Here is a 19,707-nt window from a genome sequence, read left to right on the forward strand (position 1 = left end):
ATGAATATTTCCATTATCGGGATCCTGAACAGACTGAGTTGGAATTGAAGGGGAATGTTTACTTAAAACTGACCAAGGATGTGTTTACATGCTGTATGTTTACATAGTTTTCAGAAATTTCTGATTTTGGAATGGGGTTTCATGTTGTGGGAAATGTTTTTGCATTCAGGCCATTGCGTTATAGTCAATGTTGTGATTGGACTCCTTTTGAATGTCTGCAAAAGTTCAATGTGTTACATTATCTCGACATGCAGAGACTGTGAGCCATGTTCAAATATAAATTTTGCCTGCTGAAATTTTAAAATTTCAGCAGGCACATTGTGAATGATGTTCAAGGACAGCGCAAAGCCCGCGTGAAAGTGCCTTGTCAATAAGGATGGACCAGGGGGAAGATGAGAAGAACATGAGAGGTTGTCCATGGACAGAATAAATAATTCATGCCATCATAGCTGGTTGTTACAGGAGACAACGGCTGCCTCAGATATATCTTTTACAGGACAATGCTGAAAAACCCAATATGGAGGGAATAAAGGCTAAGATCAAATGTTCATGGTTTTGTTAAAATCCAGCATAAAAAGAAAGGGACTGCCACTTACGCCCTAGCATCTGTTTTTTGAGCTTGAGACCATCAAAACACAGGTAAATGTCTCAGAGGAGGACGAATGTGGTCATTTTGGCAAATAATTTGGTTCGCTTTTGGTGTGAACGCAGCATTAGAGTACTTGTCGGGCGTGTGGAATCTGGGTAAATATCTGTTATTGTCTCTGCTCTTTGATCAGGTTGTTAACAATCAGAGCTGCGCTATCACAATGGCAACCACAGACAGGCGACACTCAGTTTCTCACACAGGTAACTACTATTAGCTGATTGGTGTTGTGACAACACCAATTGATGAACTCAGACAGACATCTTGCAAACCCCTTGCTTGTTCCTAATACTTTTAATAGTACTACTAATCCATTTAAAAAAATTAATTTCAAAATTAAATTTCTGTATTTTCAAAGTAAAACCATTTGATGAAGTAGTATACAGGGTGAAAAAGTCCTCTTTGGGCATGTTGGACGGGGAGGTTTGCTGGTTAGAACAAGCATGGACTTTCACAGAGTGGGCTGCTGTTCCATTGTCAAACAAAGTCAACAGTGACTTGTATACCAACACACTTCTATTGCTTGATTTAAGTATAATTATACAAAATGTGAATATTACAAAATTATACTTTTTTTTTCAGTTGAAATGCATAGATTCTCAGCTTTCACACAAAAAAGCTGATCAGAGGGTCAAATGTATTCACATTCATTACTCTAGTACAGCGATTCCCAAAGTGTGGGTAGGCCGCGAGAGGTAATTTTCAATAAATATATTTTTTTAATTTTCAATTTTTAAAAGTTTGAAATTAATATAAAAATATTTATGATGCGGCACATTATTTATGTGAAACATTAGTTGATGAAGCACAAACAATTTAAACGGACAGATTAATAAAACAAATCAATAAAACCTGGGGATCAGGTTAATTGGGGACTCTAAATTGCCCGTAGATGTGTGAATGGTTGTGTGTCTCTGTGTAGCCCTGCGATTGGCTGGCGACCAGTCCAGGGTGTACCCTGTCTATCGCCCGAAGTTGGCTGGGATGGACTCCAGCCCCCCCGCGACCCTGTGTGCAGGATAAGCGGTTCGACAATGGATGGATGGATGGGGAGATTAATAAAACAATAAGGCTCTTGCTCGAAACGGCTGCTCTTATCCGCCTGTCGTTCAACAATGGGGCGCCCTCTTGTAGTATTAAAGTAAATATACCGCATTTTCCGCACTCCAAGGCGCAATTTAAGATATGGAGCTTGTTTCAGGGCGCGTCGGAGAAACAAATCTGTCGTTCTCACCGAGCACTTCAAGAGCGAGAGACAGCGTCCTTTTCTCTACAGTAGCTGAACCATCTTAACGGGGAAAATAAGTTATTCTAAAAGCAGCCGAAGATTTAAGGCGTGGATGGCGAGGGGGGCGGCGTGAGCGGACGCACCTCACGGCATCGATCGGACCCTGAAAGCACCGTCTCCACCTTACTGTCAAACAGAACAACAGCGAGCGCGTAGAAAACTCCTTCGAGCGCGAGCAGAGATTCTCCTCGCGAGGAACGAAGTTCACGTTTCGCAAGCGAGCAAATACCTCGCGGAGACAGACTTTTGCTCGCGCGAGATTGATTGATTTTGGTTGAATTCTTTAAGGTCATTTAATCATGTTTTGATCAGAGTTGTGATTAAAGGTTTGGGTGGGCCGCGAAAGATATTCAGATTTCAGTGGGCCGCGACATTCTTGAGTTTGGGAACTGCTGCTCTAGTAGAAGTATAGATACTAGGGTTTAAAAAGTATCAACTCAAGCTTTTTACTTAAGTAAAATTACTTGTTTCAAAACTACTTGAAGTATAAAAGTAAACTTAATGTAAGGGAAAAAACAACCGGCGTTACTCTGATCTGATGCGTTTCATTGTGTTTGGTATATGTTTATACTTGTCATCCAATCAAATTCATCCAATCAAATTCAGGATCCCATTTTTAAAAAAGCTTCACACCCATGAATGATTGCGCTAGGCTCTTTATTTATTTAAGCCCTAACAAAGCCAGAAACAACATGACGATGCTATTTGGGCTGATGGGATAAGAGTCCTGAATTTTAAAGTCAAATGGAATCCTTCATGCTATTTGGTTGTAATTCAAGGATTGAGTCAGACATTGCTGTGGTTCTCCAATCCCATTACAAAATCAAAATACTGCAAACACATTATGAATTACAGCATTAGTACATAATAGGAAACTTTAACTCTAACGGAGTACAATTTAAACCAGTTGGATTGTTTATTTTATTCTTTTCAGCGTGTCAATTCAAGTAGGCCTTTTTTGTGCTGTTTTTTTAATGAATAACTTTCTCTGAACACTGTTGAAGTCTTAGATCCCTCAGATTGTCCCTACCAGCTCCCTTTAAGCCAAGATGTCAGATATGTGAGAAAAACAGGAACTTATTTATTACTTTCTTGATTCAGGTATGGCATCTGCAGAGGAAATAAAATAAACTTTACTCTGGATGTCAGACCTAAATGTGTGGTTGGTCTTTATATTTTCACCCTGTCCTTTCTTACTCTGTCATAATTGTTGACCACTCCCACACACAAGAATTTCCTTCAGAGTGAATAAATTGTATCCTATGTGTGATCTCCTCACAAGCTTATTATGCCTGGTTTATTAAGCCCAGACTACTTTTTCGAGCCTGTTAGACTGTCAACAAATTGCTTGTCCACGGATTACCACCATAGTTTTCCTTCTACTCCAGGTGCAGTAGGAAGGGGGTCAACGAAGGGTGAGTGTGGCTAGATACAGTCTGTCTACAGCTCGGCAAGATAACAGATTTCCCTGGGGACACCTAGAGCCAGTCAAGCAGAACAGTCATATAAACTACTGCAGCATAACGTAAAGGGTCATCCTGGGCAACTACTACAAAAAGAAGGTCAGAGTTCCTGGCAGGGTGGCAGATGGAGGTGGTGGCAATGTGTCAAATCCTTCTGCAAATCCTTTTCTTCAGGGATGTGTGTGTGTGTGCACAGACGTGAGATTACATACTTGAGCAATGGCATATACGTGTGTGTTACCCAGCCTTACCCTTTAGGTGGATCTTATTTTCCGGGCTGTGCACCAACACGGAGCTAACTGAGTCCAAGCTGTCATAGTTACTGCAGCCGAGAGGGCCCGTCCTCGTCTCGGTTACCTAGGAAACAGAAACGACAGCTCTATTTACAATGTATATTTGTTGTTGTAATATTTTCAGTACAATGCCAAATTAGCTGTAAATGAGGCAGATATTTGATTTCCATTTCTGGCAGTCCTGCCTACGGCTTGTGGCGAGTAAAGGCAGACAGCAAGACTGGATGTGGCAGAGGTTTCTGACAGCGGAGACAAAGCCAGGGATGTGCAGTCAGGGCCTGCCAAAATTCAAACGCAAAAATGTTTACGACTAGTCGTAGAGGAACCTATTGTATTTCATGGAATTTTCCCTTTTAGAGGCCTTTATCATGTTAAAAAAATGTTCAATTTAGAATGCATATCAGAACTGGTGAAAAATTTGATAATTTTGGGATCTCACATTTGGGTATCAAGAAATGTCCCTATAGCGCACCCTATAGTACCACACTAGGCCAGTTCCCCCCCGATGCCCGATTGACTTGAAATTTGGCACACGTGCTCTGGGACATGCTCTACAAAAAAGTCAATCATGGTATGCAAATATGCCTAACTAGAGTTACCGCCATTTTGAAGAATAGGGGGCGCTGCAGTTAATCGTAAATCTGCATTTTTAGCCTATTTTCATGATTTTTTTGAGTTGTAAAAGACCAAACTCCTCCCAGGGATTAAAACTGATTCTTTTCAAATTCGCGCAGTGTGATCTTGAGACCTTAGGCTCTAAAAAATGCATTTTGCCAGAAAGAATTCCAAACTATGTGTGTAGAGAGCATTTAAAAAAAAAAACACCATTCGCCATGAAAATTGAAGTTGTTTTAACTCGACCATACTTTATCTAATCTGCTCCATATTTCTCATATAGCATGAACTTCTTTTAGAATGGTACATCAGAATGTCCTGGCGCCTCATGTACAAAGGGTGCGTACGCACAAAAAAGTGTTGAACGCACTATTTCATGTCAATGATCAGATGTATCAAGAGCAAAATGACCGTGGAAATGTGCAGTGCCTGACGCCAACTTCGGGGCTGTGGGGGCTTTCTACAGCTGTTGATTCTTTGGCGACACTTACAGGTGATTAGGGCTGTCAAAATTGCTCAAAAAGGACGTATGAATATTCGCTTTAAAAAAGCACAGATATTCGAATATATATCTGGTTGCGCATTAGACACAATAACAGGACAAATTTATACAACGAGACATAACTACTTGTATAGATAATTTATTTAAGTTTAAACATATTTAAGAACATATTACCTACACAAAATTAAGTAAATTAACTAACGGCCAACACCGCAGATCTCTCGCTCGCACATACGCACTCTCTCTCTGCGTAAAGCGGTTTAAATGAACGACAACATTCGCGTTCGCACACATTGATACATCCGGATATTTTTGTGCGTGGGAGGGCATTTGGGTTTGATCGTACGCCATGTTTCAGTAAGAAATCTACGCAAGGCCCCTGGTTATCACCGAGTGACACCTTAGGGATGTGTACTCTCTGCCTGAAGTGGAAATACTGTGTTACTATAGATTTTTTCCTTTTAAATCTAATCTGAAATTGTAGATGTAGTCTTGTGATTTAGATTTTGGCTCATGTATGGTCATTTTGAGAGGCTTTAATTTTGGATTGGTACATCAGAATATCCTGGTTATCCCTGAGTGACACCATGGGGATGTGCGGTATCAACCTGAAGTGGAATTATGTAACTATTTATAGTTTCCTTTTTAAATACTATCTGAAATTGATTTAGAAGGCTGGTGAATGAGATTTAAGAGAAAGTTTGATAATGTATGACATTTTGCGTCGCTCCATACGGTTAACGACGACTGACTCTCCGACACTCTTTCCGACGGCCGCAGAAGCTGCAACATCTAGTAGTAGCGAGGACCCGTCCAATGCTGCTTGCAGCTTTTATTATATTTAGACCCTGGCCCTGCTGACACTGCTTCCAACACTATTATTAGTCCCATTACTATTACTGTCATTATCAACATTAATACACATCACTAACTTTGTTTCTTCCTGTCACGGTGTGGTTCACTTCCTGTTGTATTTTGTAGTTTTCTGCCACTCGTGTCCCCTGGTAACTTCACTTCCTGCCTTGTCCCGTCATCCCCTGTGATTGTCTAATAGTTTCCACCTGTGTCCAATCACCTGCACCTCCCTTGTGTATTTAAGCCGTGTGTCTCTTGTGTCACTTGTCGCGTCATTGTCTTTCGCCACGCATGTCCGTGTCCCTTGTTGTGGGTATCCGTAGGTGCATGCCTGTGTGTTTTTGCCCCTTGGCCTTTTGGATTTTTTGACCTTTGACTATTAAAGTCCTTTTGTTCCTGCAAGTCTGCATTTTGAGTCCTGCCTCCCACCTGCACCCGTGACAGAATGACACGACCAAAGGACTCCGCAGAGTTTTTTCCCCTGGAAGACTTCAGGGGAACCCGTCTGGCAATGGGCGGTCCACGCAATCTCCAGCGGGCCGCCCGTAATGGGGGAAAGGTCCTCCCGGGGGTTCCAGCTGGGTACCTGTACTACTCTGTCTCCCCTTCTGGAGCCCTCAGTAGGCATCTGGGTCACCATCCGCCGCCCACCACATGGTCCCCAGAGGAGGCCATTTCGTGGTCGTCCGGCGGCGATTCACACTGGGAGCGGGTAATGGACCTTGCGGTCCGACTCCAGGCCACCTATGCTCCCCACGCTCGGCCGCAGCGCACAATGTACAGCGCTGGGCCGCAGCGACGTCCCGACCCCGCTCGGTCGCAGCGCACAATGTCCAGCGCTGGGCCGCAGCGACGTCCCGACCCCGCTCGGTCGCAGCGCAAGATGTCCCGCGCTGGGCCGCAGCAGATTCCCGTCCCGGCCTCCCGACCCAAGCCCATGACTCCTGATCAGACGCCCCGATCCAGGTCCACGACCTCCGAGCCAGCGCCACGATCCATGCCCCCGAGCCAGTGCCACGATCCATGCCCCCGGTACCGGCCCCACAATCCATGCCCCCGGAACCGGCCCCACGTTCCATGCCCCCGACCCGACCAGTACCGGCCCCACGTTCCATGCCCCCGACCCGACCAGTACCGGCCCCACGTTCCATGCCCCCGACGCCCCCAGTCCCCGTCCGAGACTCACGACCCCGACGCCCCCAGTCCCCGCTCCGAGACTCACGCCCCCAGTCCCCGCTCCGAGACTCAGGTTCCCTCCCTCCCATCCCATGGTCCTCTCCCACCCTCCCGTTGGTGATTTGAGGGCCGTCTGGGATCCGACCCTTGAGGGGGGGGGGGGCTACGGGGTGGGTTATGGGGGGGGCTGAGCAGCCGAAGGCGGAGGTGTTCCGTGTCCCCGAGCCGACGGCGACGGCGGAGGTGTTCCGTGTCCCCGAGCAGACGGCGACGGCGGAGGTGTTCCGTGTCCCCGAGCCGACGGCGGAGGTGTTCCGTGTCCCCGAGCCGGAGCCGACGGCGGAGGTGTTCCGTGTCCCCGAGCCGGAGCCGACGGCGGAGGTGTTCCGTGTCCCCGAGCCGGAGCCGACGGCGGAGGTGTTCCGTGTCCCCGAGCCGACGGCGGAGGTGTTCCGTGTCCCCGAGCCGACGGCGGAGGTGTTCCGTGTCCCCGAGCCGGAGCCGACAACCACGGAGGTTTCGCGTGTCTCAGAGCCTGCCATTCTAGAGACGTTCCGTGCCCTGCAGTCGCCGCTCCGGAGCCAGCTTGGTGACCGCCCGCCGGGCCGACCCCCAGAGGCTCCCCGCTCGTCTGCCTGCCCGCCAGAGTTTCCCGGGTGGTCCGACCAACGTCTCTGGTTTCCCTGCCCCCCCACCCCTTGTTCGCTCTAGTGTTGGCCGTCTGGAATTCGGCCCTTAAGGGGGGGGGGGGTACTGTCACGGTGTGGTTCACTTCCTGTTGTATTTTGTAGTTTTCTGCCACTCGTGTCGCCTGGTAACTTCACTTCCTGCCTTGTCCCGTCATCCCCTGTGATTGTCTAATAGTTTCCACCTGTGTCCAATCACCTGCACCTCCCTTGTGTATTTAAGCCGTGTGTCTCTTGTGTCACTTGTCGCGTCATTGTCTTTCGCCACGCATGTCCGTGTCCCTTGTTGTGGGTATCCGTAGTTGCATGCCTGTGTGTTTTTGCCCCTTGGCCTTTTGGATTTTTTGACCTTTGACTATTAAAGTCCTTTTGTTCCTGCAAGTCTGCATTTTGAGTCCTGCCTCCCACCCGCATCCCGTGACACTTCCAGTATTTGTGCTTTCCCACCTCGCAGGTTTTCATAGATTGGGGTTCTATCTGGTCCCTGGTCCTGCCTATTGCCATGGCCCTGCGGACACCTGCTCTATTATTACTATTGGTCACATTACTTTTACTGTCATCATAAACCAACTTCACTGACTTTGCTTCTTTCATAAAGTCTTTGTTAAAGTGCTTTCTCTCCCTATATAAAATGAATGAATTGAATTTTTGCTTGTGAAAACCGCGGTGTTAAGATATAGGTACAATGTTTGCACCAAAACAGGCAGCCACTCTTTTCAAATTTCAAAGGCGTTACAGAGACTTTTTTACAAAACTAAACACTCAACTAGATGCGTGACTCCGGGAACTTGCACATTAATACCAGGGATAAAGATAGTGTATTTCGCTCCCACCTCCTACGCGGTGCTGCAGCGTCACAGAGCCCAGAGGCGTATATGGACAACAGGTCAAGTACATCCCACTCAGTGTCGCTTTCCTCTTGGTGATGAGTTGATCTGGCAGTACACGGACGTGCCAGGTGGCTCGTAGCAGATATTCTCATTTAGCAGACACATGCAAAGGATGCCCGTCTCTAAAGTTGGAGTGGAGGTGTTTGTGCACTTGAATGTGTGTGCATGTAGGCGGTAGTGCAAAATCACTGGGTGTTTGCAATGCAAGTGCTGGAAAATGGGACTATTTACCTGTCTTGAAGGAGGGAAGCTGCTTTATATCGCTCAACATTGACATATTAGGTTCATAGGTGCGTTTTTAGTCATATCAGTTTTATTTAGTTTTGTCATATGTTAACGTGACATTGAATCGTTAATGCCCATAAGCAAAATAAGGCAAAGTAAAGATATTTCTGAGTCTATGTGCACATATGTTTTATTGTATGCTCAGCATAGGAAACTGGTTTCCAACCATCTCTGTCTGTGAAACACATCACAGCCGGACCCTAACTATCTTGTTTCAAAAACATTTGCATATTTTAAAAGGAATATTATAACAGTTCTCGTCTTATAACAAAACAACAGTACTTTCAGGCTTTAGTCTTGGTCTTCAGTCAAGAGTTATTAAAGCTGGACGTTTTGTTCACGTCTTCATTCATTTGTGCTGTCAGTTTTGACTTTTCTGTGCTCTCATGTTGGCCATGATGCTCAGGGATTATAAAAGAGAGCGTGATCGGCTGCAATCTGCCGTCTCTCCAGAACTTGTTTGCTCTAGGACCCTGAAGCGAGCTAAAAAGATCGTAGCTGACCCCTCTCACCCCGGACAATAACTGTTTGTGCCCCTTCCATCTGGCAGGTGGCTGAGGTCCATCAGGACTAAGATCTCCCACCACACGAAAAGTTTCTTCCCGTCGGCAGTAGGGCTCATCAACAGAGCCCGGTCCCCCACTGACTGACTTGGACATTCCACAGGTAATTTTATTTCACACTGCACACGTCACTTTCACTTGTCACTTGTAAAACATTTTTTTAAACTTTTATTCCTTTATTTATATATATATATATATATATATATATATATATATATATATACTAACCCATAATCTTATATTACTAACCCATAGCATTATATTTTATTTTATTCCTCTTGCACTGTTGTCTTGTCGTCCATTGGTCTTTCTGTCTGCTGTTATGCACCAACCGCCAAGTCAAATTCCTTCTATGTCTGACATGTTATGGCAATAAATGTTTCCTGATTCCTGATAACTAATTCTATTTCCATGATCTGTTCAAAATTACCTTTTTGACTCAGACAAGGTTTCACTATGGACGACAATAAAACTCAAACCCGCTGCATTCCGCAGTGCCTCTCTAACAAAAAACGCAGTTCTTTTCGTGACAAAGTTTGTTGTTTGTTGTTGGTTTTAAGATTTAGGTTGCTTTTATGGTTTATCTTTTCCTTTCTCTCGGGGGCTTGAGCTCTGGCTGTTATCAGTGTGTTGTTCTCCTTGTTGGCAGATGGTACTTCTAGCTGTGGTTCTCTTCCCTTCTGTTGTGCTTGTTTGCATGTTGCAAAACTGCTAGAAATACAAGGTGGGCTGAAGTAGAAGGCTTCCTTCTCTCTTTTAAAAAAAGATTGGTGTGTCCACGCTGCTGACAGCCGGTGTTCCTCTGAATCTGTTAAAGAGATATCCCAGCATGCCTTTTAGAGCATTTCCTCCTTTGTCACGTCCTTTTTTGTCGACTTTCAGACATAAACACACAAAAAACGTGATGCAGAGCAACCTTCAAGTTGTTGTTTTCTTACCTTGAAAACAACAACAGGTAAAAAACTAAATGAGGAACTGCAAAAGAACCACGTTCTTATATAAACTAAATGTTAAAAGCATTGCAGGTATATTTGTGAGATGGTGTAGAAACTTTACTTTAATAGCATGACTGTATCAATTTAAATGTAATGGTATTTATAGCCTGAAACAGTTTGCCATGTCTGTTGCTAAATGAGCAAAAGTTTTTGGCGCTTTGACAAGCCAACATTTATATATAAATCCAACTCTGGATTCATCTGGATAATTTGTAAGCCTTTAATCGCACTATTGGACAAAAACAAAGTAAGAGAACCATGGTGTTTGAAGTGAGAACAAAATCTGGCCCAATTGTATACCAAAAAAAAAGTTAAACTTGAGAAGAAGGTATTTGTATGCCTGTATGCCTAGTTGAAGCGGGAACAAACTTTGAATTATATATGATTTGTTCTTGCAGAGGTGTCAGCGTCTAAGATGAAAAATAGTCTCTAGCCAAAATAGACACTCTTGGTCATGCTTTGACAAGTCAATCATAATGCATTTTTTGAGCTTTGTCAGTAAACACAAACTATAAGACAGTGATCATTTATGTTGTTTGTCGAATTGTGTCTGGCAATACAACATAAGAATTTACCTTCAAAACTTGTTCAATGTCCATTAGTCATCAAATCCAACATTTTAACTTCTGACAAGGGCAAAGCCTAGCTGTGCGTGTTGGAAAACACAATTGTGTTAGCAAACTAGAAAATTCCACAGTAATTTTAAGCACACTATTTTGAGACAATTCCAATCAACGGTGCGGGAGGAGATGCGTGCCAAACTTCCGTACGGAATTAGAATAATACAGAAGAAGTATGTAAGATTTGCCTCAGCTTCGCTGGCCACACTCAATAATAATAAGTATGTGATATTATAAGGAGTTTGGCTCAGCTTCGCTGGCCACACTCAACTAGAAAATTCCGCAGTAATTTTAACAGTGTGGCCTAGACTGCCCGCAGGTGCCTGTGCATGAAACGGCCAAGCAGACAAGTGAAGACTAGCCACAGAGGCTAGCTAGCAAACTAAAGACATGACCCATTTTACTCTGGCTGTTTTAGCCACTTGTCAGCATTTAGGTCCTGTTAATGCTAGTGTAATGCTAGCTAGCGGCATGTTGGCATCATGCTAGTGCACTCAGCTGCGCTGGCCACACTCACTATTAGGCTATAATATTATTATTATTACGTGAGATTACAAGGAACTAATTAATCTCACATTTTGAAATACATTAATCGCGATTAAAATTTTGTTTTCATTTTTTTAGCACAGTGGTGCAGTGGTGGTGCTTTACAAGGTAGATGTTGAGATGGAAGTAGCCTGGCAGCTAACTTATCCTAGCGGTGCCCAAAGTGGTTTGTTTGCCACTCAGCCCCCTTCTGCTTGACACGTGATGGAATTCCTCTGCATAGTTCTCCGTTGTCGCGCCGCACTTCCAATGTAAAAAGCTGTCTCCGATCTAATTGACTGCAGCTAGCGGTGGTTTCCTTTCCAGGGTCAACTTTGGTAAACAAAGTTTACCAGCATGCCGGAAGAACATAATTAAAAATATTTTATTGCATTAATCTCAACCACATTAATCGCATACATTAACACGTTAGTCCAGGTAGGGAATGGGTCCTTACCGCAGGTGAAGGAGTTCAAGTACCTCGGGGCTTGTTCACGAGTGAGGGGAACGCCCCCGCTGCGCCGATTCAAAAAGAGAGCTGAGCCAGAAGGCAAAGCTCTCCATCTACCGGTCAATCTTTGTTCCTACCCTCACCTATGGTCATGAAGGATGGGTCATGACCGTAAGAACTAGGTCACGGGTACAAGCGGCCAAAATGGGTTTCCTCAGGAGTGGCTGGCGTCTCCCTTAGAGATAGGGTGAGAAGCTCAGCCATTCGTGTGGAGCTCAGAGTAGAGCCGCTGCTCATTTTAGATGCAGTTAGCATCTAGATTTATTTGCATGCATAATTTTACTGTGGTTACATTGAGTACATATATATATATATATATATATATATATATATATATTACAAATCAAGCTCAGCCATATATATATATATATTACAAATCAAGCTCAGCCATATATATATATATTTACATATATATATATATATATATATTACAAATCAAGCTCAGCCATATATATATATTTACATATATATATACATATATATATTATATATATATACATCAATGTAACCACAGTAAAATTATGCATGCAAATAAAGCTAGATGCTAACTGCATCTAAAATGTTTTAACCCCCATAAGCACACCAGCCTGTTACTCCGTCCAGATGACATACAGTCGAGTACAGTATGCATAAAGTCCCACCCCCAACTGGGATTTTAAAGAAAGCTTAAAATGAAAACGCAAAAAAGTAAACCCACGCTTTTCAGCGATGATGATGATTGTGTGCATACCTTGAGAGCGAGGGGAGCAGGCACGGAGCGCTACATCCGCAAGGCATAGGATTGCTAATGTCTGCATGAAGTCACTCGCGGCATGCATGTGTGCAGTACCTTAATGGCAGAGGTGGCAATCTGTAGGTGGTGGAGTCGCCTCAGGGTGCTCTCTCGATCTGTGAAGTAAGAAGCGGCCAGCTGATGGAGCAGCTCCAGAGACACTACTGAGGTGTTGCTGTTACCCTCCGACTTCTTGTTCAGCTTCTGCTTGTCCAGGAAAATTGTCAAAGACTCCTCTCCTGCGGAACAATAATTGATCAGTAAATATATTATATTATATATATATATAAATATTTTTTTTTTTTTGGAATATATGAGAATATATGAGGGTCATTTCCAATACATGTAGACATTCAGCTTTGGACATTTCCTTGGCAAAACTGTCCAACTGTGGTTTATGTGATGCAGATTTGCTCGCTTTTATCAGACCCACCAAAACCCACGGCATTAAGAGTAATGAGTCGGTGGACTATGTGAGGGAGCCAGAAAACTCAGGTTGTTAGGATGACAATATGCAAACTGCTGACAGAACGCCCATCTAACCTGGGACACCACCGTGCATACAATCCTTGTGGCTAATTGATGAAGATTTATAGGAGAAAATCATTTAGCTTTTTCTGTTGTGTTTTTTTACAAAGATGAGGATCAAATATGAAGATTAGTATGTTCCTCATGAAACCAAGCTAGTGTTAAAATCACCCATGAGTTGGGTGGAAATATTGATTCTTTTCTTGAACAATCCTGTATCTGTTATTTAACAGGTTAGCTAGAATTGTGTTAAAAGCACTGTCTGAAACGCTTATTAAATATAAAGTGCACACTCTCCCATAAGTTGAGCAAATATTTATCAAATTTTATTATCAGAACCTTCCACAATGGAACAACATTATATTCAAGACATGTACACTACTTGCTAACTATCTTGCATCATAATCCAAAAGATGGCTATAGATGAAAAAATGACCATGACACTGATGCTTCAAAATTACTATGATCAGTAACTGTCAAAATATGAATTTACATTACTCTGTTACTCTCCTGTTTATCTTTTTAAAGAGTAGCAGGTGACGACCTTTGACGACGTTTATTACATATAGAATCAAACTATCAGTCTGGAGCTGCATTCATCTCTATCCTCTTTCACCCACACGGATGCTACACTGCATACATCCAGTGAGAAGTGAGGCCACAATTGGGAGGCTGGGGTGATTTTTTCAACATACACATCACTCATGAAAATAGAGGGATTGTTAGGCAACTGTGTGAAAACAGAACAGTGTATGAATGTCACGATCAACTACCAAAGAAAAAATAGACAACACCCAAAGCAGACAGTGCTGTGTTAGCAGCCTAGTCATTCACATGGTGCTTTGTGATGCTGAAATGTTTGTACTCACCAGAATTTTCCTTTCTAAAAAAACAAACCACAGCCGACCGTAAAGTCTGTACCTGATGCAACTGGGCTTTTATATGGGATAATCAGTAGCAGCTGTGTATTAATACTTTAACCTGACATAGTCACTTTGAACACCAAAAAAGGTCTCTGTCCTGTTTGGTGGGGGGCATACAATCAATACAACTGGCAATGCCGTTTTGTGAGTTACTTTTGTCCTCAGTGGTCAGGGCTGAAAAGGAATCAAATAAAGAGAGATATATGCTGCTAAGAATATGCTGAGAAAGGAGTCAATCCCTCTTTTGCTTTGTGGCTCTTGCTGTGCGCAATGTACATCAGAGGAAAGAATAAAAGGAAAATGGCCTCAGTTGAATGCTGCAATGTTGTAATGTTGCAGCTTTCCTTTGAAAAAAAATAACAACGAGCAGAGGGATCCCACAGTTCTGCAGCAGTGCACTTACAATGGCTATAATTCTTCAGAGAAGTAGAATAACCAGCCCCTATTTTTCGGGCATTCCAACCTTTTCCTAACCCCTAGAATGAATCCAAGTTTGTCACCTCACCTCCCAGGGTAGCGGAGACGAGAAAGTGGGTCCCATACTTCTTGATGAGGTTCTCGTTGATTTGCTGCAGGGTCGGTCTTCGCCCCAGTAACCGCAGGTTGCGCAGGAACTCAGGCGCTAAGGGCAGCGGAGGTTTGAGGAATTCTCTCTTCTCTGTTGCCGGGCTGTTCACCTTCCAGTGACTGAACTCCCTGAAATTATTAAGACATTAATAAGGTGAGTAGAGGGAGAGCTGAGAATCACATATCAACACATTCAAATACAGAGGCTGAAAAGGTCAATGTCAAAATTGATTGTGACTCAAATGTCCAAGACCCCTAACCATATTTCCCTAAATCGTTGTTGATTTAAGCCATAAAATGAATGGGCATGTTTACGCTCATTACTAGGGAGTTGTATTGGGATATAATCTCCATTAGCCGCATGAGTCTTGGTTCTCTATGCAAATGAGGGTCGGCCCCACAGCTAAGAGGGGATTCTTCATACGTTCTATACGGTAACTTCCAGAAACATCTGAAGAAGAATAACTAATGTAATTTAGAAGTCTAACTTCACTGAAAAAAAAACAAATGCCATGGATGTCTTGACAGTACGGGCTACAAGCTATTGATCGAAATGTACCACTGCGATTCATTACATAAACTGGCTGAATGTAAATTATGTCAATGTTGCTTTCTTTTTCGATTGCTATTTTTGAATTGTAAAAACATTGCCCTCCACTAGGGCACTGATTGGCTATGATTTGGGAGAGGCTTCAAAGTGCAAATGCATCATTCCAAAGTGGTAAACATCCTGAAAGTTTTTTTTTGTTTTTTTAAACCTGAAACTTTTTATTTTTGCTGTGTGCCATTTTCATTTATTCTTAGCCAGTGTTATGTCCCATGACGTGACTCCGTCCCCTCCTGAGAAGGGGGGGGGGGGGGGGGGGGGGATCTCTCAGGTGATTCACCTGGAGCAGCGCCACCTGAGAGACATCAGGCGATTAGCGGGCTAGATAAAGGCGCCCTGACCCAGTGCTCTCGGTGTTTTGTTTTTTTCTCTTTTCTTCCTAATATCAGCATACCTCAGGGTATAGTGGAAGCGTGTAAGGATTTTCTGATATTTCTGTTTCTATTTTTTCTCCTATTTTGTGGATTGAGGGAGGTCAATATTGTTTTTTCTTTTTATACGGTAGGCCAGAAAGACTTTGTTTTCTAGCTAGGGTGGGGTTTTTGTTTATTGTTTTGGCCTTTGAGACCCTAATGCCTTTATGGCTTCCGTTTCAGTTTTCGACTGTTGTGATAAGTCTTTGACAATAAATTGTATTCACTGTTGTTCTAACCTTGCTCACACCTTGTTTATTTCCGTTGTTCCACCTTTGCCAAGGCTACCTTTTGTCTACATTTGTGTGTTACGCCTGTGCACCCCTAGGCACGATAGGCAGGCCGTAATAGCCAGTTACACATCTGAACAAATCTTATAGATGTTCCCTTCTATTACATCAATTTATTCAAATAGACCGTACAGTTGCAGAGATACTCTTTTAAAAAATGGGAATGCAAATTGTGAGGAGAGGCCTAAAAAATTGGTTCTAGAGGTTAAGACCAGCTCGCAGACTTCATTTTACCAATACGTCCGTATTGGTAAAATGAAGTCTGAATCTGTGAATATCTTGCCAACTTTACCAAACTATAAAGGAGCCTGTGCATGTCTTATCTCATAATTTTGACTTTATCACATAATTTTGATTTTCCAAAGATTGATCCGTATTAATAAAATGATGGTAAATTAGGGTTGTAGTTGGATTTTGACAGTGATTTGCCTTCATATCTCACAGCTGTCTTAAATTGTTTTTGACCAGCAGCACACAATTGAATTGTATTCAGCAAAAAAATAAAGCTCTGGTAAACCTACTGTACACTATCACCCAGCACTATTTTACACAAAAGAATCAAACCATGATGGACTTGGCTCGGCACTTCTGAGGTAATATATAGAAAGTTGTCAAATATATAGCAACAAAAATAGTGCAACATAGAATAGGCTTCAGATGCTTCTCCTAATAATTAATTAGTTTTTTCTTTGTAGTCAGGATTTGTTGACAAGAAAAACATCTGAAAAAAAAACTTTAGTATACTATCTATGTGAGCTGACTGTTCCGGGTCACAGTACATGATACTATGGAGCCGAGTGACATTTAAATTACTACACTTCTAGTGCATCCGCTTCCTTAGCTGTTTCATTTTAAATTTCAGGCGATAGCAAAGACCTTATTTCAAGTCACCTGGTCAACAGAACACAGTGGAAGCGAGCGGTAGTAGGAGGATGAGTCTGGAAAATGTGTCCCTTTTAAGTAGCTGATAACCCAGAGCAGAACCCCAAGGTATGTGAAGATTTTGCAAAAAACGGCAGAAAGAGTAGGCCACAGATCCATCTCATGTGCATAGATTTGGTGGAAAAACAAGAAGAGTTGAATATCAGCACATTATTAATGCATTCTCTGAGTAAAATACCAGCGGTGACACTGTATGCTCCCATGAGTAGTCTCCCTGAGACACACATTACATTACATTACAGGTCATTTAGCGTCTGCTAAATGACCTGTCGCTTTATCCAAAGCGACTTACATTACACTTTAAACCCATGGCACACAGACAGGGATGCAAATACACACAGGGAGGTACATATAGTGTATCTTTCCTTCTTACAGTGGCTGATCGCGGTCAACAGGTTGTTATTACTAACAGCAAAATACTGTAATTATGCTGTTGAATGCATTGTGCCAACATAAGAAACATACAGTGCATCCGGAAAGTATTCATAGCACTTCACTTTTTCCACATTTTGTTATGTTACAGCCTTATTCCAAGATTGATTAAATTCATTATTTTCCTCAACATTCTACACACAACAACCCATAATGACAAAGTGAAAACTGTTTTTTGCAAATTTTTGCAAATATGTTAAAAATAAAGAACGAAAACATAACATGTACATAAGTATTCCCAGCCTTTGCTCAATACTTTGTTGAAGCAATTACAGCCTCAAGTCTTCTTGGGTATGATTCCACAAGCGTGGCACACCTATTTCTGGGCAGTTTCTCCCATTCTTCTTTGCAGAAGCTCTCAAGTTCCATCAGGTTGAAGGAGGAGCGTCGGTGCACAGCCAATTTCAGATCTCTCCATAGATGTTCAATCGGGTTCAAGTCAGGGCTCTGGCTGGGCCACTCAAGGACATTCACAGAGTTGAGCCGAAGCCACTCCTTTGTTATCTTGGCTGTGTGCTTCGGGTCGTTGTCCTATTGTCCCAGTCTGAGGTCCAGAGCGCTTTGGAGCATGTTTTCATCGAGGATGTCTCTGTACATTGCTGCATTCATCTTTCCCTTAATCCTGACTAGTCTCCCAGTTCCTCCCGCTGAAAAACATCCCCACAGCATGATGCTGCCACCACCATGCTTCATGATGATGAGCAGTGCCTGGTTTCCTCCAGACATGACGCTTGGCATTCAGGCCAAAGAGTTCAATATTTGTTTCATCAGACCAGAGAAATATATATATATATATATATATATATATATATATATAATATATCATATATATATATATAATATATCATATATATAATATATCATATATATATATATATATATAATATATCATATATATATATATATATATATATATATAATATATCATATATATATATATATATATATATATAATATATCATATATATATATATATATATATATATAATATATCATATATATATATATATATATATATATATATATAATATATCATATATATATATAATATATATATATATATATATATATATATATATAATATATCATATATATATATAATATATCATATATATATATTGTGATGTCACGAGAGGCTGTGTCCTGGAAGGGCGCTCCATTCCCATAAGACTAAAAAACTGTTTACTTACCTGAGGGAATCGGAATTATGATTTCACCACCAAGAAGAGGCTTTGTTTAAGTTTTGACGGCTGAAGATCAACCTGAGCCTTAGGTTCACTTTTGAATTTGGGCCGCTGTTTTCTGTTAATTCCCGAGAACTTTAATAAAATCCTTGTTTATATTTGATCCTGGTATCCTCGCACTAGTTGAACTGTCCTGCTGAGAGCTGTACAGTAGCCTCTCGTGACGTCACATATGGTGGAGGATGCAGGCATTGTTCAAGCGGTAATAGTGCATGTCAGAGGAGGACACTGAAAGTTTGATTCTCCACTTTTTCAAATTGACCGTAGGCCCCCACCTAACAAAATGGAGGATATTTTGAAAACCATTATTGCTGGCCAGCAAGCCCAGAGGCAACAGAATGTGGCTTTTGGAGGAGCAAAAGAAAGCCAACCTTCTGAAGGCAGAGGAATTGCAGCTGCAGAAACCGATGGCTGCCCGGAATGTCCGCCCAATAGAGGCGAGTGACTTTATATCCAAGATGGGGGCCACAGATGACGTTGAGGCGTTCCTGCATGCCTTTGAAGCCACGGCCACTAGGGAAGCCTGGCCCAGGGAACAGTGGGAGGCGCTGAATGCTGTGCGGGAGCTGGGCCCAGGTGACTGACTATGATGTCCTGAAGACGGAGATCCTCAGCAGAAATGGGCTCACCAAGTTTGGTATGGCCCAGCGCTTCCACAGCTGGACCTTCCAACCAGACCAGCCTCCTTCTGCGCAGATGCACGAACTTCGACAATATAATAGCATAGTAATAAAAGTACAAACGAGAGGCAAACGAGCAGTCCAGAGGAACCGACAGTAGTTCAGGTTGAAAGACGGGCGGATGGTTGTTGTTTTAGGGGAGATTTTAGTTTAGTTAGCTTAGTTGGGTTCACTGCTTCTCTTGTGAACCCAACTAACCTGTCGGTGTCCGCTCTGTGTTTGTGTGCGCGCTGTCTAACTGGCAGCGCGATCACCTTAAATGTTCATTTATATGTAAAATTGCAGCACCAAAAATGATTGCACGCGATTTCAGATAGTGTGCGATATGTCATTTTATCGCATATTGCGACAGCCCTAGTCAGGACCTGGTGGGTCCATCGTGTCTGACCCCAGGGA

The 19,707-nt window shown here is 42.7% G+C and overlaps 1 protein-coding gene across 1 annotated transcript in view; it reads right to left on the reverse strand.

Annotated features, from left to right (window-relative positions):
- brinp2 (bone morphogenetic protein/retinoic acid inducible neural-specific 2) overlaps positions 1-19,707 on the reverse strand; it is a 177,699-nt gene that overhangs the window by 30,633 nt on the left and 127,359 nt on the right. The window contains exons 3-5 of the mRNA XM_040171065.2: positions 14,642-14,832; positions 12,743-12,924; positions 3,649-3,754 (exon numbers count right to left, since the gene is read on the reverse strand). Coding sequence (XP_040026999.2) covers positions 3,649-3,754; positions 12,743-12,924; positions 14,642-14,832 — 479 coding nt within the window. The remainder of the gene's footprint in view (positions 1-3,648; positions 3,755-12,742; positions 12,925-14,641; positions 14,833-19,707) is intronic.

The sequence above is a fragment of the Gasterosteus aculeatus genome, chromosome 3 (genome assembly GCF_964276395.1).
Source record: "Gasterosteus aculeatus chromosome 3, fGasAcu3.hap1.1, whole genome shotgun sequence".
Lineage (NCBI taxonomy): Eukaryota > Metazoa > Chordata > Actinopteri > Perciformes > Gasterosteidae > Gasterosteus > Gasterosteus aculeatus.